This window comes from Mandrillus leucophaeus, unplaced genomic scaffold (genome assembly GCF_000951045.1).
Source record: "Mandrillus leucophaeus isolate KB7577 unplaced genomic scaffold, Mleu.le_1.0 Scaffold353, whole genome shotgun sequence".
Classification (NCBI taxonomy): domain Eukaryota; kingdom Metazoa; phylum Chordata; class Mammalia; order Primates; family Cercopithecidae; genus Mandrillus; species Mandrillus leucophaeus.
Genome location: NW_012103732.1, coordinates 2,312,282 through 2,338,946, shown reverse-complemented (window position 1 = coordinate 2,338,946; position 26,665 = coordinate 2,312,282). Strand labels below are relative to the sequence as shown.

Genomic DNA, 26,665 nt, shown 5'->3' with positions numbered 1-26,665 from the left:
GTCTCGGCCTCCCAAAGTGCTGGGATTATAGGCGTGAGCCACCGCGCCCGGCCTATCATTTTTTTTTAACATGAGAACATGAACTTGACTTACAGAGTGAGGGGGAGAAAAGTTATTTTCACTCTGTAAGTCAAGTTCATATTCTCATGTAAAGCTCACAGGAGGACAAAAGATTCCATTTTCCATGGGGTCCTTTATGCTTTCACAGAAATAAAATGAACATAATAGAGACTTTACCTACTGCTATTAGTTGCTGTGAAATGCTGTTCTATAACCCAGAAGAACATTTCCAAAACAACTTGGGGAGCTAAGTGGGAGGAAGAAGGAGAACATTTCTTCATAAAAACAGGGCTAATGGGTATGGTAATTATGGGGACCTGTGCATAAGGTTGAGAAGAAGAAATAAAAAAGTTTCAAAGATATTCTAATCAGATATTTTTTCAGTGATGTTTTCTTCTTCAATAATTTTTGTTCAAAATGGTACTTCTACAAAGAAACTCCATAATTCAACTGTAGATTTTATTGAGCAACTGCATAGTCATGAAACTGTTAAATTTATTTAGTTTATGCGTGAAGAAGTGAGACTTGAAATAAAATTACAGGTAAAGGTAAAAGATATAAACATAGGCTATCAAAAGCAGAAGAGAGAAGCATGGAACATAAATGTTCACTCACATATTCCTAGCAATTTCTGGCTATATAACTTGGGCATGTTTATGTCTCTCTCTGGGACTCAATTTTCTTATCTTTGATTTGTCAAGACTGTACTCCAGGGCCCCAAGTGTACTAACAACCCTTTTCTGTGTGTATCTACGGGTGGAGGGAGGTTGTGTGTTCAGGGGCCTACAGAGAAAGAAGTACACTCCATCAACAATGAAGATTTAGCTTGCTCAAGATAGTCATTTATTACTCTTACTTATTTGTTAAATCAAAGTTCTGGGGAGCTCATTGAAGGCGTGAGGATGGGCAGAATACCACAGCAAAAAGAAACTTTGCAAACTATGGAATTCTGATGCCCTCCAAGGTATCTTCGGAGTCACTTGCTGCTCTGTTTAAAAAGTTTCCTTCCTCTGTACAGTAAATCTCTCAAATATGTGGTCCACAGACCAGTGGCATTGATGTCACCTGGGAACTTTTTAGAAACTAGAATCCCCTGACCCCATCCAGACTAACAGCATCAGAAACTCTGGGAGTGGAGCCAGGCATTCTGGTTTAACCAGCCCGCCAGGTGATTCTGATACACACTCAAGTGTGAGAATCCTTGCTTGAAAGTTACGTGGAGCATGCACACTGGCTTCTCTGTGTTCTAATAACTATTAATACAATTGTAAAAATTAACATTAATATTATTTATACTATTTAAAGTCCTTTTTTAGTTCTGATTAGGAAACGTATTGGTCTAGATATCTAGGGTATTTAAAAAGAGAAGCAGGACCCTACTGAACAATTATGAAAAGCTGTGCTTCTTTTCTTCCTTTGTTATTTTTCTCATAAATATATCTAAATAACACATATTTATTGAAGTGTTGATAGTCCACCAAAATCACTTATTGAGCACCTAAAGGGTAAAGAGTATTAAACAAATCCAAAATAACATTCAATAAAATTTGCATATTGCAGTTGGTACTTAGTTTTCTAAGGTAATGCTCTCAACTAGGTCCTTGTTGAATTAGAAGTCTTGTTGAGGGGGACAAGAAAAAAGGCAAGAAGACTAAAAAGAAAAAAACCAATCTAGTTCTTCAAAGCAAAGAACAGAAACAAAGCCCTTAAAAGGAAAGAATAATCCTTGAACTTGTAAGGTAGTTGTTCTCAAATTCTAGCAGTCAATTTGCTGGAATTGCATGATTCTCTGAGATGTGACTCAGTTCTTATGGAGTAGAGCCGTGTCTGTATTTCAGCACATGCCCAATGTGATTCTCACCCATCCAAAGTTTAGGATCCACTTTCATAAGAATATTCATCCAAGTTCATAATTAATAAAGAATATCAAGACACCAGTTAACAATACAGATTTCAAAGCATGAAGCAATTAGTCCATAACAGGTATCTTTAGTAAGATTTTAGAACAAATGAGCTGGCAATTTAAAGAAAGTGTTAGTTATATTATTCCTTGAAAAAAAAATTAAGATTACAATTCCTTTTCCTATGTACAAAATAGGTTAGTATAGGGAATGGGTTTTCAGTACAGTAAGTTGGCTCTCAGAAATCACAGCTCATGCAAGCTCAGAAAAAAATAAATGAACTGAATGGTTGAACTTACTTGTGCATTTTTGCAATAAGGACTCTGAAGCTCTGCTTTGCAGAAGCCCAGGACAGGAAGAGCTGGCCTGCCGCACGTCTGGATGGAAATGAATGATCAGAGCTGTACGGGGACGGTTTGTACCATTCTCAACCCCTCATTTTGATCAGCAGTTTGAATTACTCTTCAGAAAACATTATTTGAGAAAATTTGTATTTGCTTCTCAAGTCACTGTCAGAAAATGTCTTATAGCACAATGAAGATAAATGTCAATGCAACTCTAAATTTCCAGCCACTATTTTCTTTAGTAGAATGATGCTGCAGTGGTCAAGGAAATGAAGCCCAGAGATTATATAGTAATAGAGCCTAATTAAGTGATTTCAGGTTTTTGTTAATAGGTGTATCAGAGAAAATAACTATAGCAAGAGAAATCATGAAAAGAATAATTGTTTCCAAGTCTGCTGCTTCAAAAGGTCGGAATAGTGATTTGCTTTCAGAAAAATAAATGTGATATGAATAGGCAATAAATAAGATCATATTAACCCTGCATCCCACATGTAAATCTTTTGTAATGATTAAAGAAGTATCTCTAAACTAATAGGGAAATTTTGTCCCACATGACACCTCCCTTTCCTGCCTTTGCTATGAAAAAGTAACTCAAAGATCCCTTCACTACCAAGACCAAGAGTAGCAAAAGATGGATTAAGACAGATACAGCTGAACAGGAACTCCTGGGGGGAAGTTATCATGGTGGGACTGAAAGTTTATATTACAAGTCTTCTGGAGCAGTTAAAGAAAGTTTCTTAACAATAGTATTATGATGAGATTAGAGTCGTCAGTCTTAATAACGCCAACAGAGAAGACTGGATTAGGGCAGTCGGAAAGGTGGATTAAATCACACAGAAAGAAAGGAACATTTATTGTGCAGCTATTACATGCTGCTGTTTTCACACTCCAGTGTTTTTCATGACAGGAATCTTATTTTAAGGTAAATAAACGGAGGCATAGAGAAGATAAGTACCCCACTCAAAGCCAAATGACTAGAGATTGGCAAGGCTGAGATTTGAATCTAGAGTTGCTGAGACCTAATCCATGATTTCCACCTCCACCCACCTATATTTCCCTTTTTTTGACAGAGACTAAGAAATTCATGGTACAACAAAAGAAATTAATCGGTACAGAAGTTTTCAAAATACTTTGCCTGTCACTTAGGTGAAATGTATCCTTGGTTATAGATTATCAAGAAAGGCTAATCAAGGGATTAGAGGAAGTAAGAGTAGGTGGGTGGTAATAACCCCAGCATATGTTATTCACTTTATAATAAACTATAGTTTAATGTCTGCTAGTAAGGTGGTAAAGTCATAGAATCTCGCATCTAAATTGGGAGCATTTCTATATTCCAGTTCTAGTTAAAAAGTTTAGTAATTCCATTCCTTGAAAAGATGGATCACTAACAATGAGATATTTTATTTTTCTAGATCTTGATTTAAAAATAGATCAAAATAAAAAAAAATCTGTTTAGACTTAATATGAGACTAAGGGAACACAGTTAAACCAATCCCCTTCCCTGATAGGTACAAATAATCCTTGGCTTTTGGTATCCTGGATTTTATTACCTTTGTACAACCTAATCCTTCCAAATGAGACCCAGACACTGAAATAGGGAGTGAAAGACATTGCTTATGTGTTTACAATAAGCCATGTGTGGAATCAGCTCTTTCTTCTATTTTCAGCACAGGGTGCATGTGCTTTTATTTAATCAAATGATCCCCGAGACACTACAAAGAAGAGATAATGGCAGCCTAGAATGACTGTTTTGTGCTGCAAAGACGAGTGTGGAGCAATTAGCTCAATCCCAGGCACAGGCCTGTTCTATCTTTTCCTTTTCCTGCTGAGTTTATTCGAGTGAATTGCACCTGGATGATGAAGTCCAACAAGTGCATTTGTTCTGCCATCCATCCATCCTCTCAAGGTAGGATTGCTTTTACAGAAAACCCTCTCGGTGCTTTGTCCAGCCCAGTCTGGTGTGTCTCATCTTATAATAAAGCTTTGATCCTTTTTTTCTTAGAAGATGATTTACTGGCACCATAATCCTTAGCGAAATTCTGCTGGTTTTTAATCCTTAAACTTTCTTTTATATTTCCATTGCTTCTTGATACAATTTATGGTGCCAGGAAGTTCTTTACGTTTACTTAAGATGTTTTAACTATCCTCTCTAACTTTAATCGTGGCCAAAGAAAAGTTTTAAAGCTTTTACTACATTTGTTTGAAAATACATACAAATAGAAAATCATCATATATATTGTAATCTTTTTGGCTTGCTGAAATAATCTACAAATTTCTAGCAATAATATGGGAAAGGAATAATAGTCTTGGGCTTGCCTTATAGAGACCTGTGTTTTTTTGTTTGTTTGTTTTTGTTTTGTTTTTTGTTTTTGAGACTGTTAATTAAAAGTTACACATATTTTTGAGTATAAATAACATCATACTTAAAAATGGAGATAATTCCTGAAATCATCTTGGGTGGATGTTATCTATGGTCGAGTTGTTCAGCATGTAAGTGCTTCAGTACAGGATTCCATTCTTGTTTTAAAAAGTCAATAACTCTTCTCCTTAGCCTTCAATCTTCCTTCAGACACACTTTTGCTTGACCTGACCAGAAGGCGGTACTCTGACATAACTTCTAAATTGCTTTGTATTTTTCTAGGTACTCTTCTTTGCCCATTGTGACCCTTTTCTTGATTTTTATATGAAGTATCTTGGCATGTTCCAGCCTTTTCCACTGAAAAAATATTTAAATTTATCTTTGATTCACTGCAATGTTCTTGTAAGGTGGTTTGTTCAATTAATTCTTTTACCAGAGTCTGTAAGTCCACTCAATGCAGGTAACTAAAAAGAAACGTAAGCATGCTAAATATTTGAAAACACTGCACTAAGTTACCACCTTTAAGTGGGAAGTTAGTCTTTAATACAATTTTTACTTAACTTGATTCTCATAATTTTTATTGTTTTCATGAGAAACATGGTAATTGTCATATCCACCGCTTAATATTTTTTATCCTAAGATAGTGTTTTGATGAATAACAAATATTATGCTTTCGGACAATTAGACTATCCCTGTGCACAGTCTTTTCTTTCCATTATTTTGCTCTCAGGAAAATTAAGATATAGCAAGTAGCACTGATATTCCAGCTGAGCAAGTTTTTACTAGGATGTAGTTTCACTCAGTGTAAATCAGTTGCTATCTCTTGGACACATGTATTGATCTGTATAAATCCTGATAGGAATTTATTTTAAATCACATCCTGCTTAACCCACAAAGCACATGTATACTCTTCATGCAAGATTTTATCTGAGCTATTTAGATAGTTTGCATATCTGAAAATGTCCCTGGATAACCTCCTTTCATATATATCTCCTCTAAAAGTTCATCAGAATAACAATATTGCTTGGGTAAAGAGCAATGGGGTCAATTAGTTACCAGAGTGACCTTTGAATGTGACTATGGAAGACAATACTCAAACAAAGTAGGCTTGGTCACTGATTTTCTGATTTTGTAAATGGCATATCAGACACATCAGTCTCATGGCTCTTAAACATATCCATCCATTGGTGGCTAACACAGCTGCTGAAGAAAAGGGTCAAATAATGCAAGAAGAATTTGAAAGAGTGTCAATCAAAAATAACAGGTTAAGGAACAGCTTTATTTATACGAAGTATCTTTATTCATCATAAACTCAAAGAGGGACTCTACTGCTCTTCAAAGTTCTTCAAAACATTTATTTGTATGTCATTCAGAGAGAGAGAAATATTGTTTCTGATCATGCCATCTGGGTACCTCAAGGCAATGACATCAGTTTGATGGGCCTCACTTTCCTCATTGGTAAAACAGATGACCCCTAAAGGTTCTGCCTGTATGACCCAAGTCATTTGTCAACTGTTCATTGTCATAGGCCCAGAGAAGACATTACCACCAGGCCTTGGATACAAGAAAGCTTGCTTATTTTTAAAGTTGCACATTTGTTATTCTAGGATCAAAGAGTTCAAGAGATTGAGAAAGGTTATTAAAGAATATTTGAGGATGAAAACAACCAAATGGAAAGTACTGATAAGTGGAAAACTTGGAAGTAGCAAAGAAGATCTTGAGAGTGCCACTTGAAAGGGAAACACTTGAAAAACTATTAATTATGAAGCTGGTCCTGGTGACAAATCTTCATTCACAATGACCAGTGTGCACATTTGCTGCACATAGAACAAGTTCAACCCAGAGCACCCTCAAAGTCTACTCTGAAGAAGTGTGCCATTTCCCTTTTTTTTTTTTGAAACAGAGGTTTGCTCTTGTTGCCCGGGCTGGCGTGCAATGGCACAATCTTAGCTCACTACAACCTCCTCCTCCTGGGTTCAAGCAATTCTCCTGCCTCAGCCTCCCGAGTAGCTTGGATTACATGCATGTGCCACCATGCCTGGCTAATTTTTTGTATTTAGTAGAGACGGGGTTTTGCCCTGTTGGTCAGGCTGGTCTCAAACTCCTGACCTCAGGTGATCCACCCGCCTCAGCCTCCCAAGGTGCTGGGATTACAGGCATGAGCCACTGGGCCCGGCCAGTGAAATAGTTTTTGGATAAAGCCGTCATTTAAAGTCATGGAACAATTTAAAAGCACTAATTCTGTGTGTTCCGGGACAATGCATGAACATACAAGAGGAATTATTATTTCAGCAAAGTACAGAGTAACTTCAGTGAAGGCAGCCAAACAGTGTAAATGAAGAGGGTGTAATTACTAAAATAAACTCACAACAATAAAAAGCTACAAAAAAAAAAAGTGTGTGTGCATTCAAGCTGGTAAGGATGAATAAATGTAACTTATACTTGCTCACTGGTCAACACATGACTTAATCTGGTACCTGCCAGTCTACTTAAGAGACACTACAGCAAATACTAAAGTTCTAAAGAAAAAAAGATAGTTTTCAATCATGAACAGTTTGAGAGCCAAGAAAGGAAAATGGCCAGGCCCTAAGAGTGTAGCATTTTCGTTGCAATATCTATTGTTACATTAAGCATATACCAAGTGTGAATTTTCAAAGAAAGAGGAACATTCTCAAAGGAAAGCAGCAAGTGCATTAGTAATAAATTGTGCTGTGCATAATGCAGAATTAGAACAGAGAAAGAAATGGATGGTCATTATGAGGCTATTACGCTTTAAACATCAAAGAGTAAGTTAAATTGAAATGACATTTAAAACAAGTTATCTGTGAATCATCATTTTGTCTTTATTTAAATCAAAAGAGTTGCTGTTTTCTAAATTATAGGATTTCTTTTCAAAGAAAGAGCACTAATTAGTATATATCTAGGACGGAATTCTAGTATAGATCACTGTAACAGAAGTAAATATTTTTCTCGAACAGAAATGGAGCAGAAAATTCTAGTCTCATTTTACATGAGAGGAAAGAAAGAGCCCTCATGGACCTTCTAGATGGCACCATTATATTCCCAGAGAGTCCCTGAGACTCTAGCTTCTCAGAATTTGGAATAAACTTGGTTTCATAAAGTGACTTCAAAGAAATATGTTCAATTTATGAAGTTCTTTATTTTTACAAGTGTAGAAATAAAAGTGTTAGTTACCTAGATGACTTAGAAGATAATAAAGAAGGCAAATGAATACATCTATCTGGAAGCCTATCTTAAAAAGTGAAACTCTTAATTGCCATTTAACTTTCAAAATTGCTATCTAAAACCAAAAATCAAGAATATAAACAAAAAGGATTTAGACATTACCCTCCAAAAGAGAGACTTCACAGAGAAATAAGATCCAACCACTTCATTTTCTGAAAGTTCCTAAAAACAAACAAATATTTAGCTACATTTTGAGACATTTTTGAGAATACTTAATTAGTATTGTAAATCCAAACAAATAAAATCAAAGCAAATAAAAAAACCAAAAATTGTATATCCTAAAGATACTTGGCATATTTAGAAACTGTAAGTTTCTTCCCTTGAATAAGTTAAAATTTTTGTGGTAGTAAAGTTTAGAGGGGATTATTTGTGTAATTTTTTAAGAGTCTACTTACCTTTTTATTCTTAATTATTCATTAATATATTATAGAGTCTGATGGTTCATTATAGAGAGTTGACTGTTTAAGCATATTTTAAGATTTTAAAGTAAAGCAGGTATTTATTCCTTTTAACAAAACAATTATGTTAACCATAGAACTTCAGAGCATTTTTAAAGAATGACTGCAGAAATCTTATTTATAAACATGCACCTAGTCAAATTTGGTTTAAATTTTTACAAAAAAAAATCCAAATTTTATAATACAATTAACAAATATAATAAGTGACTTGGTTAACTGAAGTTCCCTGACCATAATTTTAAAAAGAAATGAATACCGAGAGAGTTGGCTATTGGACTAAAAGCAATGCAGTGGATTCAAGTAGAATAGTTTATTACTTAATCCTCAGACTTTTATAAAGGAAACCAATTCAACTTTGGGAAATAAAAAAAAATAGCTATCCATTTTTAAATAGAATATCTAAATTACATGCTTCCCATAAACATTAAAACTTTGCATTCTGTCTCTAGGTGTCAGTTATGATAAAGTTTCAGTAAACTGATGACAGTTACGGGAAAGTATCAATAGTTGATACTGTGATAAAGAGGAAGCACTTTTGCAACTTCCTTGATTGTTCTATGATTTTGTGTTAGCAATTAAGATTTTGGAGGTGAGGTGGGATTTATGATGATCAAGATTTAGGACTTAGGCTTCTCTTTTAAAATTTGAGAAACAAAAATATTAGCCACATTTAGATCCACGGAAGTTGCCAGGCTGTGCTTTTCGTGCCACGTTTAATTACTTCTGTCATTCACCAGCTAAAATTTATATTTCATTTTACAATCCGTGTTCTCATGCAAATTTAGGCCTTTATTTCAGAGGAGCAATTTAATTTTCTTGTGGACCCCTTTGCCATTTACAACAGACCAGCCAAAGCCTTCCTTTCACTAGAGTCTAATGATAATAACAATAACAACAACTACAACAACAATACGAAGACACCTGGCATTACAAAATGAGTCCTAAACAGAAGTGGTGATTGTATTACAGAGAACAAGAAAAAGAGCACAAACTATTCATGAATTCCAGAGAAAACTTATCTTAAAGCATAATTGTAGATATTTAGTTACGCTTCAGTCTTCACCAAAACAAGAGACTAAGTGAGGCAAAGTGACATTTTAAAATTGCTAAAAGTATAAAGTACCAGCAAAGGGAAACAGAACAAAAAACAGAAATATCAATTGATAATGGGAAATTATTGAAGTTATTCTGAAAGATGAATTGTTAAACTGTTTCTACTAAGATTTCTAATTTATAAAAGTAGTAAGATGCATTGGGAATATCTTATTTATTTCTGTTTTTGCCTCTAAAAATCTAACATACACTAAGAAAATTTCTCCTCAAAGATAAAAAATCTAATTATGAATCTAAATATTAAACAAATTTTAGACTAAAAAATCTAGAACATAAATTTTTTTCCACAGGGAAATAAAACTAAAGGATGGTTTATTTTTTTCTAATAAATGAATATAATGTGATTTTTTTCAGCCTTCATAAATCACAGAAATCTTTAAAGTCTTTTTTATCAGATGGAATAAGGATTAGTCAAGAAGTTTTTATAAAAAGTGATATTTTAAAATTAGTCTTAACGTGTACAGAGCTTTAAACATAACACATACTATTATAATTTGGCAATTCTTCAAAACTCAAAACCTTCACAATTGATTTGAAATTGTGAAGCCTGATATTCAAATGTAAGAGTCAAGTCAGCTAGCATTCCTGATTACAAAAGCATGCTTTCATAGGAACTCAATTTCCTTTTATCAATACTATTTTGGCCACTTAAGAGATTAAAAAATAAATAAATACACAAACAAATCATTTATATAAACTTTCCTGGTCAGATTGCAATCACTGTTCATCAAAGCCATGGCTCTTGGATGCTTCCATCCTAACAATAAGGATGCCTCATGGTATTGACTAAGCTTATCAATTGTTATGTTAACTAGGGCTTTGGAGCCAGGATCCTGACAAAATTATAAATCGTTTCACTGTATACATTTAGGGTCCCTTAAGACCCAATCTCTCCTAGTTTCACTCAATTTAATAACTGTCCATCTGTCTATCCATCCATCTGTTCATTCACCCTTCCATCTATCTATCTTGTTAAATTAAAAGGCCATGTAATCTGCACAGCAGCCCTTAGTTCTGTTATCCTGGAACCCAGTTATATTAGTTCTCCCCCTTTTAATCGGTCCAGGAAGGATCTTAAGAAACTGGCCGACTCACTTGGTAACACATGCCACCAATGTGAAGGCCAATAAACATCCTAGACCTGAAACACAAGCACTGTGGAATTCATCCTTTCACTGAGATTACATTTTGTCCTTTCACTTTGTACCAACTCATCCAGATGTGCTCCAGAAGAATCCACAACATTATGCCAACAAGAGCAGTCAAATAAATGTAATGCCACTGTCACAGCAAATCCCTGTAGCTATGAATTACAATATATAAAAAATTTTATTTTATGCCTTTGGGGAAATATTGTCAAAATAGCAAGGAAAAACCATCTCAACATAAAATTTAATTATAGCTCCATGTATTTTGTGGGGCTAATGAAATATCTACTGACATTATACTATCTCTGTTTTAAGTAAACTTACTACAAATTTAAGGACTTGGTTACCAGGTGGGGACAAAAGGTATTCTCTGATAATAGAAATACTCACTGCTATTTACATTTGTTCATTGCTGCATTTTGGAATCTCAGAAGTCTTGCTTATGAGGTTGATTTTATAGCATTTCCAAATAATACAGATTTTGGAGTACAAACAATGGCAAAGTAAAAATCTTTTAAAATAATTTTATGTTTACTTCAAAAACACCGAGCATATAATTTGTTTTCAAAGACATATGCATAGTGACTAGAAATATGGCACCCAAGAAAAGCCATTTTGGTCACTCATAGTTGAGAAAGTCTATGACCAAGAGTTTTCATTTTTGCCGCTTTAAAAAAATTGCCTATTTATTATCAGGACATAAAGTTTTTGTGGAAAGAACTTGATAGTTGCTAAATAATGACTTTTTTCCATCATGTCTAGCTGACTGTGTGAGATGCTTAAAGATGTGTTAATCTGTTTCTCCACCGTTAGTTAAATTAAAGCACTTAGAGTTTTCGCTGATACATTTTTAATGTGTCATCCAAGGTGTCAGGTTTAACTACTACGCCCTGCAGACTTATGGAGTTGAAAGTGTTCTCTAGTTTAAATTAACGATCTCCTTGCCAAAAGTCTTATTAAAAATTGCTTCATTCAACCAATGAATAAAGTGTTTTATAGTTCATTAAAATTATGCTAAGTGGTTATAATAAAATCTTTATAAAAAGATGTATTATTAAAAAAAGATATAAGCTGTCAAGTAACAGAAGATATGATAATCAGACACTATCACAGTAGTCTGTATTATATTATTCAAAGGATGAACTTTTCTGAAAGAAAAACAATTCTAAACTGTTATTGTCAAGAATATGAATTGCAATGTGTATGTTTGTATATCATCACAATAATATTTCTCATATAATTGAGGTAATTTATTGAAAGCACATAAGTTTATTATTATCTCACCTTTACCCATCGGTAAATTCATTATTCTAGGTTAAAACACACACACACGCGCGCACACACACACACACAATGTAATGTAAAATCATAATTGCTTATTGTTTGATAGAGCCAATTATTTTATTACATTTTTCCATTTTTGGCTTCGCCCCACAAAATGTATTTGCAAAATACAAATAAATCATCTCTTTTGAGTTCATGAAGCTTTCTTCATGAATAATTTAACCTTAGAATAAATTATCAGTGAGAAGTCTCTTCTAAAGAATAAAATATTGCAATAATCCAAAGCACTACCATTTCTCTGCTAAAACACATTTTTGTAACATAAGAGTAACTCTTTCACCTGGATAATTCTTCTGTTGCCCAAGTTTAAGGAGACATCAGTCCCTTTCTTCTTAAAATAACATAATTCTATAACAGCTGAGTGTGGGGCAGAATTCAAAATGTGCATAATAGAAAGTGTGCTTGTGGAAAACCAGAATGAGTCTTTTAAAGGATGGTTCTGTCCCTAGAAGAGGAAATATTATGGAATTTATATCTATATACTTGTTTATATGCCATTCAAATATAATGCATACTTCATACATTCTTATTTTTCAGAGGTAAGTTTAGATGCATTTTTTCCTATGTATTGCTAAGTGGTAATACAATTACCCACCCTCCCCCCCAAAAAAATAATAAGTTAGTCCTGAACAGCAGTTAGGATCTCCCTGTCCTCAAGCTGGAGATTCTTCTTTTGATTTCAATAGTTAAATGCAACCCCACATTATGTGAGTGCCACAAGTAATACGATTTCCATTGAAAGAGCCTATTATTAGCAGATGTATGGTTACAAAAATAGGCAAAGAAATTTCATTACAGAAAGCCAAGATGATGAAAATGACGAGTAGATGCTTAAGGAATGGGAAATTCCATGAGCTGATTCACATTGTATAGTGGGGAGACAGGCGTATTTAAAAGAACAACTGTGTCAATTTAGCCTTTCTTCCTCTGTAGTTACATCACTTCTGAAAGAAACCAAGCAAAGGAAGAAAAACTCCATACTGGAGAGAATCTCTAACAACACTGGCTATCTTTAAGCCTTTGCTACAAAATTTACACTTCTTAGATTATCTATTCACCACTGACACTCAAAGACAGGCTGCATGCCAAAGCCCTTCCATGAAGATGCGGGAGACCTTATTCTGTAAATCAAGATTCCGAGGAAGAAAATGATCTGTGTTTTTATGAAAAATTTACCTTTGAATTTGAACATAGTTATATCATATATGAAATACCCATATTTAAATGTAATGCAAATAAAATTACACCCTATTTCCAAAAATAAAAAATGAAAAATCTGTACTCAGACGAGAATTTACAAGAAGATTGAAATATTTAGAAAATGATGCATTTTCATAAAACAGTAACACAGTAAAACCTATAAAACTACACGGTATAGTCTCTTACCCCCTCAGTTTCCCAGGAAGCACAATTTACTGGACGAAAGATTCAGGGAGCAGTTTCAACATAGCAGAGTGTGTGAAAAGACTAGCTAGTAATTGAAATGTCAAACTTTCCCCCCATTTTGAATTTAACGTTGTGCTCTTGTAACACTAATATGGATGAATATGGCAAATGTTTTAGGGCACAGTAAAAAATCTGAATGAATTAGCAGGTGTTCAGTATGTTCTCACAGAAAAAAAAAAAAATCAAATGAGTTAACCAATTTTACTTCACTTAGTATTCAATATCCCCATTAAATTTTTCAAAGTTGAAAATCCCTTAGGCTAAAACCCAAAAGCTTATGTTAACACTGTACTAAATATAATCTGCCAAGTACTCAAACGAGTGCTGTTAGACATAGGAATTCTGTATCTTCAGTTGAAAGCTTGAAAAATGTATCCATTTGAATACATAAATGGATTGCTAATAATAAATATAAACTCCAAGAATTTTAGATATAAAAACAGTAGAGGATAGATGTTTATTATTCATTTAAAATTTTCTATATATGGAACAAAAGTATGTGATATACTTTTACTTAATTTATGTTTAAAATTATATTTACATTTAAATGTACATTTAATATAATTTTTAAAGAAGAATTTTTTTTTTTTTTTTTTTGAGACAGAGTCTCACTCTGTTGCCCAGACTGGAGTGAAATGGCATGATCTCTGCTCACAGCAACCTCTGCCTCCGGGGTTTAAGCCATCTCCTGCCTCAGCCTCCATAGAAGCTGGGATTACAGGCGTATGCCACCACGCCTGGCTAATTTTTGTATTTTTAGCAGAGACAGGGTTTCACCATGTTGGCCAGGCTGGTCTTGAACTCCTGACCTCAAGTAATCCACCCACCTCAGCCTCCCAAAGTGCTGGGATTACAGGCCTGAGCCACTGTGCCTGGCAGAATCTTCATTTCTGTTCTTCCTTTTATACAATAAAATGGATTATCCCCATTAATTAATATTAAATATTATATAATATCTTGCTCTAGCATGTTAAATATATCTGAAAGAATATTGTTACATATTGATGGGTTGTCATGTTTTTTACACAAATATATCCAATTATATAAATTTAAAAATATATATACTTTTAATATAACAATAACTTTATAATTACAAAGGAAAAAGAGTAATACAAACATGAACAGTGCAAATATTTCTTCAAAACATCTTGAAACTTTGATTAGTGAAAATCACAGTGAACATTAAGTTAGAAATATTCAGCAACCTTCCTTAATAAGCGTTTTTCATTTTATTAAAATAATAAAGTTTTATTTTTATTTTTATTCCCATTTTAATGGGAGTCCTGACTTTTTTGTGAGCCAAATTATTCTTTGGTCATTAATGCCATAGGAATTAGGGAGAAAATGTATAGTAAGAGACACTTGTTCAAATAGATTAAGTCATTACCATAAATATAAAAACATTTTGATATATATATATTAATTCACAGTAATAAAAATGACAAAATTAAAGAAAAGCTTAGGTAAAAGCATGATTCAATCAGAATGGAAGGAAAAAGACTGTCATGTTCCAGGGTCTAAAAAAATTAGCCACTATTAAAAAGGAATACTGACTCTAAGTAGAAATTTGAGGAGACAAGATTTTTACAAGTAAAATCCTTTTTATTTATTTCAAAGTATATTCATATAAAAGTTGTTTCATCTTGATATCTGTGTCCAAGAGTGGCAGCACCACTGAACAAATTAAATGCTTAGTTTATATTTTGCATATCTTACAAGTTGCAAAAGAGCTGGGGCTTAGTAAGTTACAGGAACCATAAACTCCTCTCACTTTATTTCTTAAAGTGAGAAGAGACAATGGGGAAAAGTGGTTCTTATTGTATACTCTAAAGATGTAATGATACAGGAATTTCTGAGTTTAGAAAGCCTCATACTCAATTTTCTGTGACCCCCAAAAATAAAATAAATTGTGCAAATCTTTCTTCTATCTGGAGTTGTCCCTCCCCTAGCCTCATCATTTTATTCCTGGCGCAAAGCAATTTTCTAGACCCTGTTGCATATATAGTTGAGACTAGATGCTGAGAATGATGTTGAGAAGTGACCAGAAAATAGTGAAGAATGATTTGAAGCTATTGATCAGTGTGATTTCTATTTAAAAAACATCACATGGTTTGCTTAAATTTATGGGGAAAAGTAACAATCGGATAGTATGAAATCTGGTAGCATACTTTGAAGAGATGAGAGAGATCTGGGAAAGCAGATGATAATTCTTCTCAACAAGAAAAGCTGAAAGATCACAAGCTAAGAATTACCTTACTTGATCTTTTCCAACTCTTCCTCATTAGCATTGTCTGTAAATAAAATAAAGCATTTTCATTATCTTTTCACTCAAGTACAGAAGAGGGCAGCCAGTTGTTTTTTAGCGGAAACATTAGCCCTTGAAACAGCAAACAGTTCCTGCAGCAATTGCACAACACAAAACTTGTTTTCCACGCACACACGACTAGAGAAACAACTTTAACATTCCAGCAGTCTTTCTGGTGAGAGTTCATTTGATTTATTCCTTTGTTTAAAAAAAAAAAAATGGGACCAGTACTGGGATGCCTTTACTGACTGAAAAAACACACTGAGTCTCATAATTTCCAATGGCTCCTTTTGGTGGTGGAGGTTGAGGGTGTACATGACTTGATCAGGTATATAATATTTTTTCTCTTCAAACACATTCAAAATCTTTTGCTTTGGTGGCATTGTAGAATTGTCTCTGCTTCCAGTTCATCTTTAACTACATCAGAGTCTACAGATGCTTTCGATTGAAAACAAATGCTGCATACTGTAATGGCTACTAGTGCATTTTCCTGCTAAATGTTTAGTGAGGCCTGCCGCGGTGGCTCACGCCTGTAATCCCAGCTCTTTGGGAGGCCAAGGCGGGTGGATCACGAGGTCAGGAGATCCAGACCACCCTGGCTAAGACAGTGAAACCCCGTCTCTACTTTAAATACAAAAAAAATTAGCCGGGTGCGGTGGCGGGCGCCTGTAGTCCCAGCTACTCGGGAGGCTGAGGCGGGAGAATGGCGTGAACCCAGGAGGCGGAGCTTGCAGTGAGCTGAGATCGCACCACTGCACTCCAGCCTGGGTGACACAGCAAGACTCCGTCTCAAAAAAAAAAAAAAAAAGAAAAAAGAAATGTTTAGTGAAAGCATATCCTTTAAACTAGTTAGTTTGTGTCATACTAATAAATATGTATGGCCAAAAGTTTTAATTAAGGTTCTAGAGCTTTGTAATGCATCCCCAAGATCACTAATCTCTTGAATAAACTAAATCATAAAAGCTCAATGATTTTTTTTGTTTCCTCTCTTCACTTTAAAAAATTTCTCAATGAACACTGAAGTATTAACCTTCCTGATTAACCTCTTTCCCCTCTCTTTGCTTTACTATTATCTTTAAGGCAGATGAAGTGGAGAATAGGAAATATTCAGGGCAAGGAATATAGCTTAAAGTGCTTGCGCCATATTTGTATATCAGGGAAATACACTTTAAGAACTGTATCTCTTTCAGGAGGATTCACCATAAAAAAGAACCACGTCAGAAACTACTCATGGATTAGAATAACACAAAAATGGAAAGATTTTAATATAAGATGAGGGCAACCTTTAACCTAAACCACAAGAATGAATGTGTACATTCTAGGGTAAAAACAAAGACTAGCATAACATTTTCAAAGATAATTATACGTTCCTCTTTTCTATAGGGAGTGGTCGTATAGGGCATATTTTCTCTACATACAGTCTTTATTAAATGTTGACCAAAACATAAAATAATAATAGATTTCCTAAGGTTACAATGATTCCTCATCACCCCTCCTTTTTTTTTTTTTTAGTCAGGAAACTGCAAAGCACTGTTATCAAATACTATTATAGAAATAATTTATGTTTTCAAAGTACTAAATGTCCAGTTCATTTTGAAGCAACAAATCCCAGCATTGGGTTATAGAGGTGGCCATCTAGGGGGACATGTAATAAATCTTTATTTTTGATGTTAAATGATATATTATCATCAGTATCATCATCATCATCATCACCACCACCACCACTTCCTTCATCATCACCAAAAGGCAACTAGAAACCAAATACTTAAGTGGTATGTTATATTTACAAAAACTGCCCCATAAGAGTTGGATAATAAATGTTCAACTTTCTCACCAAGCAGAGTTTCAATGGACAAAGAATGGTATCTCCTAGAGACAATATTTTGAGTCAAATCAATCAATAACAAGATATATAAAAAGTACAATCTACTAATTCATGGTCATTTATCATCATTATCTAGCATCTGAGAATTTTATCATATAAAATTCTATTATATAAGAAATGTTATGCTATGTAAAAGGGCCATAGAACATTAGAAAGAGTGAAATCTCATGGTAACACTAGTCAATATTACAAGGATTCCACAAAGTCACATCCCTTGACTCACAAGCACCACATTAAATTAACCTTCTACAGTAAAACAAAATATAGGGACAGTATTTGTCCTGTCTCTCAAAATAGCTTTATAAGCAGGCTGCAAGGTTTTCTTTTTCAGATTGAGAAACTGATACAATAAAAAGTCAGTGATTACCCTAAGTATAAATAGGAAAGATTTAGCAGTTATGAGAACCCATTCATTATTTTCCTAATTCAGTATCTAAAGTTCTATTACTATACCCAGTGACTCTCAAAATGACCCTAGATTTTATAACATTTCTGCCTCTTGAGCCAAATCTACTAGCAAAGCAATGGGTTTAAGTATCTCACTTCTAAGTCCCTTTTTCTTTTAGGTAGTTGGGTTAAGGTCAATTCAATAAAACTAAAACAGTACAAAAGTTAAAAAGAAAATTAATTTAATAGATAAACTATTAATAATGTTTTCTCGCTATCTGTGAGACATGTTAGAGAAGGAAGATTGGGGATTGTTAAAAATAGAAGATGAAGCAAATTATAGAAAAATAAGATTTATTTTTTGCTCTATGGTCTTAACTTCAGCTGAGAAACATATGAATTAATTTTTGAAAGGATTATTACCTGATATTATTATAGTACAATTCAAATTCTTCATTAGCAGCTTAACTTCCTTGAAGCCAGTAAAAGGAATGAAGTAGCATAAAAATATGGCTTGTGATAGAGCTGCAGAAGGAATCGTTTTTAAAAGACTCCACAATCTCAATCCATTTTTTAATTTTTATCTTTTGTTGAAGTGACTTTTTAGGCAATTATATAACTACTGTACATATAAAAAATCACAGAATAATTAGATACAATAGTAACATACATCTCATAAAGCATACATATATTCAACTTTTTGTAGGTAGATATTTCTTCAAATGTTGGCTGTGTAATAATTCTGAAGAATATCAAAACTAATCCAAGACAAAGAAGTTTTTTTTTTTTTTTTTTTTTTTTTAACTCATCAAAGGCCAACTAAGGTCATTCATATGTTTCTTTGAATTTTCTATTTTTTAGCCTTAGGCAAGCAATTTGTAGGTCTAGGTTATTTAAGAGAGTGTGTAACACAAATTAACTCACTTTTATTTCACAAATTCTCCAGTGAAGAAAGCTGTGGATTGAACTCTGCTAGAAAAAGAGCCAGAAAGAACTCAAACACACTATCAGACAAATTGCCATATATAGGACACACATATATGCACTACACACTTTTACAGGTTCAAAAATAGGACATGCAATCAAAACAGAAATGACAATTGTGCCATGCAACTCATCAGCATGCCCCCCAAGGAGGTTTTGGTTTCTTGTACACACAATGCTGGAGACTTAAAATGTATATACATATAGATCTGTTCACATCTGGGAATTTTTTTAAAAGACTCAATCATGACCTCAATGGAGAAGATTTTGATATGGCACCTATGAAATACAGATTGCTGCAATTAGACATCGAATATTTTAGAGGCTTTAGTAGATTCAGTAGGCTGATAGGTTTTTCAACTCGTTCTTCACTTTTACTGATTTCTAGAGCTGGCAATCCACACAAGGAGAAATCATCCCAACTGCATAATTCATGGAACGTATTGTTACTATTAACAGTGCATAAAAAACTCACAAGATGACTGTTTTAGAAATCTTACCACTTTGTAATGCTAAGGACTCTGTACTTCCAGTTACTCATTTCTTCCTACCTTGGCATAGCATTTTATTCACATTAATGTTCTATTTCCTATTTGATCGTTAGGATTTATCTGTAAAAGGCTCTTGAAACACATCTCTTTCATTCTCCATTTTTAATACATATAAAATATTTAGCAAAGTTTTATCAATACAGGCATACGAATAAACATGTGGTTTTTGAACTAACATCTTCAGTGCTAAAAGCCTGAAATAAATTATTTCTGAGCTAGTAATCAAAGAGAACAGAACTCTTGTAACTTTACTCTGTGAGGGTCAATGTAAAATTTGCCTTTATTCCTTTCTTACATAATTCTCGTTTTCTAGGGATTGTGAAGCATACAGTGACTGATTTCTGGTTTGTTGCATTTTTAGCTTAAATTTCTCTAAATAAAATTTGTTTCTGAATAATTTGTGAAAGTTCAGCATGCCATTTTTACAGCTGCAGTATGTTATGTCTTTTAGATATCTGAAAATTTAACTAGAAGATACATTGGATCTGTGATTTTTAACCAAGAAACTTCAAATGTAGCCCAGAAAAATTACTAAGCTGATATTTGACATGTTACAGAATGAAGAAAATACAGTGATGGGTTTATAACTTATTGTCAATCATTAGAATTCTGTGGGAAGACCAATAAGGCTTGATTTCAAGCAGACTATCATTAATATACTAATTTTGAGAACTTACAAAAGAAAATTAAATCATTATTTAATCATGAGTTGATATTGTTTGTGACAACCTCAGGGATTTGAATATTGAGGTAAGAAAAAAACCATATACCCTCACTTGGTCTTTTGAAGTCGTCATAAGGAAGACTTCATGTATTATATATATATAATTCCCCTCATATGAGTGATAGGATGTAGGATGGAGGCAAGGTGAACTATACATAGGCATATTTTAGGTACACAGGTAACGCTGAAGAAAGCCTGGACTTGAGAGAAGGTGAACCGTGAAGGAGTTTGTATGGCTGGGACAGAAGTTACAGTGAGGGAACATACATTGCTTGTTGGAGAGCCTTAAAATTTCTCACCAGAAGTTTCCATTTAATTAGAGAAATAGCCACAAGTCACTGAAAACTTAGAAGAAGAAGAAAGAGGGTGTTATAAAGCCTAGTATAATGCTTAGTAGATGATCAATAAGTATTTTGTTTTATACAGATGCCTACAAATGGTTCTTATTCAGAGTTTCAAAACCTAACAACCAGTGTTGCTAAATATAAGAATCAGTTTTAGAGAGCTTAATAAAATAGTTATAGAACTGCAATGTAGGACAAACACAAAAGAAAAGCCAATTTATATGTATTTTGGGGCATTTTCATAACGTAGAGCATATATTTACAAACCCAGGTTCAAATTTAGGACATCCCAATAGCCAGGATACTGAATCCCAGTAGAATCTCCAAGGGGGAATCTTTCTCCCCTCCCTCCTTTCTCCCCTCTCCTCTGGCCCTGCTTGCTTCTATACAACCAAGCCCATGCCTCAGCTATTGATTGTACCCACGAGGATGAGCCAGGATAACCACACTGGTTACCCTTCTCTCTGCTTCCTCAGGGGTGACCGAGGTCAGGACGGAAAGTACAAGGATGTTCACCAGCCAGAGGCTGGCTCTGAACAGACTTGATCACTGTGTCTTTTCTAAGCCCTGGTTGAGCCACTTGCTTCTCTGATGAAGAAAGAAGCCATAAGAGAGTCAATAACAGGAGAGAAGGAGAGAAGACACCATTTCTCTCTTAATGCAGCAGAGAGCACTGCATGTGCTCTCTGGAACTTTGAAAGAAGAGGGCATGAAGTAAGGCAATGAATGCAAAAAAACTTTCTGAGATGAAAAATACCTTTGGAAAGATTTCTTCCAAAAAATCTGGGGTAGTCAAATGGATTTGAGCCAAGAAAATAGCATGAGGATTTCAGAAGGAACTTTTTGTGTTAAGGGTGAATGTGGTTGAAGAGATATGATGAAGAGAAAGGAAAAGGAGGAAAAGAAGGTGAAGAAAACCGTATTTTTGATGTATAACTACTTTCATGTAACCTACCTATTTTTTTCTTTATTTGTGTTTGATAACTTACTGATGATCAGCTCCCAGGCACTGTAATATTTTTAAATAATTTTTATATTTAAAAAGTAAATTTGAACAACCCTGGAGATTGAGGGATTTTTGAAGGATTGTTGAAGAAAAAATAATGTTGGAAACTACTTTGCCTTTGTTGACATATATTTCTGTGTAATTTAGAACAACTCAGCAGCTTCATAGTAGGGTCTGCTGATATTAACTTGCTCCCTCAAACCCTCAGTTTGATGTTAGAGTGTTTAATAAACATCCCTTTAATGTAAAAATTCAGTTGACTGTACATTATCACATCACCCAAATCACCACAATCACTGCTATATCATTCCAATCTCCAGGAATATTGCAAGTTTAGATGGTCTGGGACTACACAGGATCTCAGACACTTAGGTATCTTGATTTATGAAGTGCTGTCCTTCATCAAAATAACAAAGAACCCCAGCACAAGAATATTCTATCATCAAGTCTTCTTGATTTTTACCTCCTATAGGTAAACCTGCCAATTTCCCTCCATCTCTACCTCTGACAGTTCTAATCCAAAGTTCCATCATCTTTCACCTGGATTTTCACCATGGCCTCCTAATTGGTCTCCAGGTATCCATTCTTACCCCTTCAATATATTTTCTACAATGCAGCCACAAAGATTTTCAAAAGGCAAATACGATTCCACTGCTTTCGATTCACAGATCATTCAATGGATCCCCACAGTTTTTTGGGGAAAGACCCAAAACTTAACATGGTCAATGAGTTCTACACGGTCTGGGCATCGTCCTTCCACCCCAGTGTCGTTATGCACTCTGATCACCCACACTGTCTTTGCTTCCACCTTCTCTAAACTCCAGTGGTTTTTCAATTCTTGAAATGCAACATGGTTCCTCTTGTCACCTGGCCTTTGTGTGTGTTGTCTCCTCTGCTTTAAATACCACCTCTCTTTCTTGTTTTTGCTTTATTAAGGCCTGTTTTACACTTCATATTTCAGGTGTTATTTGACTTCCTTCGAGAATCCTTAACCCCTGGCTACTAAAAATTTTCCTATATTTGCTCTTTCAGCAGTATGTACCTCTTTTTCACAGCATTTAAAACAGTTGTTCCTATCAGTGATTAATTGATTCCTGGGTTCTCCACTGGGTCTAAGTTCTATTGTATCCTAAGTGTTCAGCACAGGAACCGGCTTAAAGTAGGTTCTTGGTGAATACTAGACTCATTGAATTATTTGAATAAAACACAAAATGAACATTTACAATTGATTCCTATGTATGGATTAGCCAGCTAGGTTATACTTCTTGGCTTGTGCTGGGTGAAATAATGTCTTCTGAAGTAGTGACTTCTAAGATGACGGGCTTTCATTTCTAAATACTTTTTGTAAAAATTGTTTCTCATCCACCCCTCTGCACAAGGGTGCATGTGCATACATACATACATAATTTTACCAAGCTAAGTTCTCACACTAGGCATTACTATCTGGTAATTCTTATCTAAAAAGAGAAACTTCTTCCTCAGTGAATGAAGTACAGATACTTAACCCAATTTAGCAAATATTGTATATAAACATACGTGTCATCATTACATTTCTAAAAAGGATGGAGAGAAATAATTCTTGGAAGGGTGAATTTTTCAATGAGTTTAAAGTATTTCCAAATTTGAAGTTGAATTTCACAATATTTACCTACAGTCTAGTGGAAAATGCCAACAATACCTTTCCAGTAGACAATCTATAACCAACTTTAATCATGCATTATTTCAGGACAGCAATACATACATTGCTGAAATAGAGTATTTCGACTTGCCTAAAAAAATTATGTCTACTACTAAAATGTGTTATAGTCAGAGCTAGTTAGAGTAGTTCCCAGGCACATGAAAGCACATTGAGTCTAACAAATAATCTCTGGCAAGTTGTGGCAGAAAGTACACTAGTAAGCATACTGATGTGGGTCAAGCCTGATATTTTTTAATGTCACTTCAACTTGGGGGGAGTAATTGGCTCCTCTGTGTCCCTTGTCAGTTTCTCATAGCAGCATGGTGTGCAAGGACGTACAGACAGCTAGTGCTGAAAAATGGGTAATATCAATATGGAAGCCCATCAAGAAGATGAAAAGTACTCACTTATCATTCAGTAAACAAATACCAGAAAGCAGAAACTCTGTTATAATTTCACCTCATTTTCTCTGTTGTGGTACACCTGACAATGCAGTCAAAACAGCAGGGTCTGGATACCTTAACGTGGAATTCCAAGTATTCAATTCACTAATAAATGTATTCCCCAAATGAATACTAATATTTGCCTATAATATAACATGTCTGAAATTGAGAAATAAAATTAAAATAAAAATTCAAATCTGTTTCTTATTTACAACAAGAGGTTCTGATCTGGAGGGTGGAACAGGAAATTAGAGTTGAAAAGATACAATAAGCATGAATGAGCAATACCTAGGATACTCACAGAAATAAAGAACAGGGCATATTTTCATAGGCAGCTTCTCTTCATTACTACCTCTGGGTCCAAAGAAAGGCTCACAACATTCGAACAAGAGAGAGCAAGAAAGAGCTCCTACTAGGCTGTGGGGGAACTTACCACATCCCTGGACTCTCCTTCTTTAGGGGTAAGGATGACTGAGAGCAAAATGATTCCAAGATCATGGTCAGGATAATGAGGATCTTTCAGAGTAAGGGTCACATCTGTGGGCCTGTGATAGAAAATATTTAGATTTTGAACAGTCATTAAATGAATAAGCCAAATATATTTTCATTAATACTTTATTCTTTTAAGATAAAAAGCAATTTTGTTTTCCTTTACTTTCTTGGGACAATTTTTGTTATTAAAATATTATCAGTGTATTAAGCTATCCAATAACCTGTGAGTAGATCTGAATTCACCAGATGAATTTCTGCTTTCTAAACTCATGAAGGTTCCAGAAAGTGTTTGAAAAGGCCAAGAAACTACAACCCTATTAAGAAGCCTATCAGTCTCCTTTCTATACTCTCTAAACCCACAGAGAGTAGCACCATACATATACACAAGCACCATACATATACATATACATACACACACGTGAATATATATACACACATATATAAATACACATATACATACACACATGTGAATATATATACACACATACATACATATACATATACATACACACACGTGAATATATATACACACATATATACATGCACATGTACATGCATGTGAATATATATACACATATATACATACACACATATACACTAAATACACATATGGGGTTACAGTTTGATTTAGTTCATTTTCATGTAATAATTACATACAAAAATTAATAGAAAAACTTAATTATATTTTTTAATAATTACATGATAAAGATATATGAACATTTACAACTGTCTTATGATGTATTATTCTTTCAGAGATACCTCAATGTATTACATAGTATAATAACATAAACATTTATATGACTACAATTATTATCACTTTTTCTATACCCAGAGACTACTGATTTACATTTAGAACAAAACAGCATACACAAATACGTTATTTTAAAAAGTAGTAATTAGATGTTTTTGTGGTTTTGAGGAGAGGGAATTGCTAGTGAAATACACAAAATATGTTATGTGGCAAAATACACACCAAATGCTCATGTATAAATAATCTCTTTTAGTTTTTGAAATTATTCCAAATTGTCACCATTTCAAATTATTTTTCACCAATGATTTATCTTTAATAGGAAACAAGATAAATTTACGGTTTGGGATTAAGTCTAGTCACTTGCATATCCTTATGCAGAGATTTAAGAGAAAGTACCTGTGAACTTTACAGAAGAACAGCACAGTCTATTCTAGATTGAGCTCAGTTTTCATGATAATAGACTCCATGCAACACTACTTAGGGCACTTCCTACAGTGGCGGGGTGGTGTGAGCCTGTGCTAGGCTATGGGCTGGAATGAAGGACTTAAAGAAAAAGTATAGGAAAGGCTGCTCTTTTGTCTAGTCCGAGGCAACAATGACTATTGGAAGACCAATCAGCCATTGTGCTAAAACTAAGTTGACTGTAATGCGTAAGGGAGTTTCTACACTTCACATTTCTCTAGTCATCTACATTTACAGAAATAGAAAGTAGTGATCTGGCTCATTACTCTGCTTTCCTGTTTTCCACCATCTCTGCTGCACGATGTAACATGATCATCCAAAACAGCCATGAATTCCTTCTCCTTAAAACCATCAAAGGTTTCACAGCTTCCTTTGCAGCCTATTTCAGCATGCATGATCTTTTCTAATGGTATTTTTTTATTCTATAGTACAAATCAATTCTTAGTTCCTATGTTGAAATTCACTTCGAAAAATACAAGCCCATTATTAGGTGTAAAGAATGATTAATATTAGTAACAATAGCAACTTCGCAACTAGAGAAGCAATGATATGAAACTGAGCAAATACAAATAACCGGCCTCCACCTTAGGAGCACTCCTTGGTAATCCGGCAATGGCAAAATCAGATTCTACCATGGCTCAAGTGACAAGAGAGTTGCTGTTTCTGAAGCAAAGTGCACACACTGTATTTTATATATAGTAGTCCGATTCTTAATAATTATGACTAACATGCATTTTTTTTAATGCCCCATTAAAACCATATGGGCAACGTGAAAGGAAGAAATGTGTCTTTTATCTCTCGATCCCTGGTGCTTAGCACAGTACTGGGTGTCAGGCCTCCGAGCCAAAGCTAAGCCATCATATCCCCTGTGACCTGCACGTACACACCCAGGTGGCTGGTTCCTGCCTTAACTGATGACATTACCTTGTGAAATTCCTTTTCCTGGCTCATCCTGGCTCAAAAGCTCCCCAACTGAGCACCTTGTGACCCCCCGCCCCTGCCCGCCAGAGAACAACCCCCTTTGACTGTAATTTTCCTTTACCTATCCAAATCCTGTAAAACAGCCCCACCCCTATCTCCCTTGGCTGACTCTCTTTTTGGACTCAGCCGTCCATCACCCAGGTGATTAAAAAGCTTTATTGCTCACACAAAGCCTGTTTGGTGGTCTCTTCACATGGACGCGCATGACATTTTAGTGCCGTGACTCGGATAGGGGACCTCCCTTGGGAGATCA

At 34.6% G+C, this 26,665-nt stretch overlaps 1 protein-coding gene across 4 annotated transcripts in view; it reads right to left on the bottom strand.

Moving 5' to 3' along the window:
* The window catches only part of MCTP1 (multiple C2 domains, transmembrane 1), a 409,939-nt gene that overhangs the window by 236,650 nt on the left and 146,624 nt on the right, over nucleotides 1-26,665 (bottom strand). For 2 of the 4 annotated variants that reach the window (XM_011989444.1, XM_011989445.1), the window contains 4 exons: nucleotides 24,160-24,271; nucleotides 15,672-15,710; nucleotides 8,013-8,072; nucleotides 2,261-2,338 (listed from right to left, as the gene is read on the bottom strand). In XM_011989444.1, the coding sequence (XP_011844834.1) occupies nucleotides 2,261-2,338; nucleotides 8,013-8,072; nucleotides 15,672-15,710; nucleotides 24,160-24,271 (289 nt within the window). The remainder of the gene's footprint in view (nucleotides 1-2,260; nucleotides 2,339-8,012; nucleotides 8,073-15,671; nucleotides 15,711-24,159; nucleotides 24,272-26,665) is intronic. The other 2 variants (XM_011989446.1, XM_011989447.1) reach the window with 1 other exon arrangement.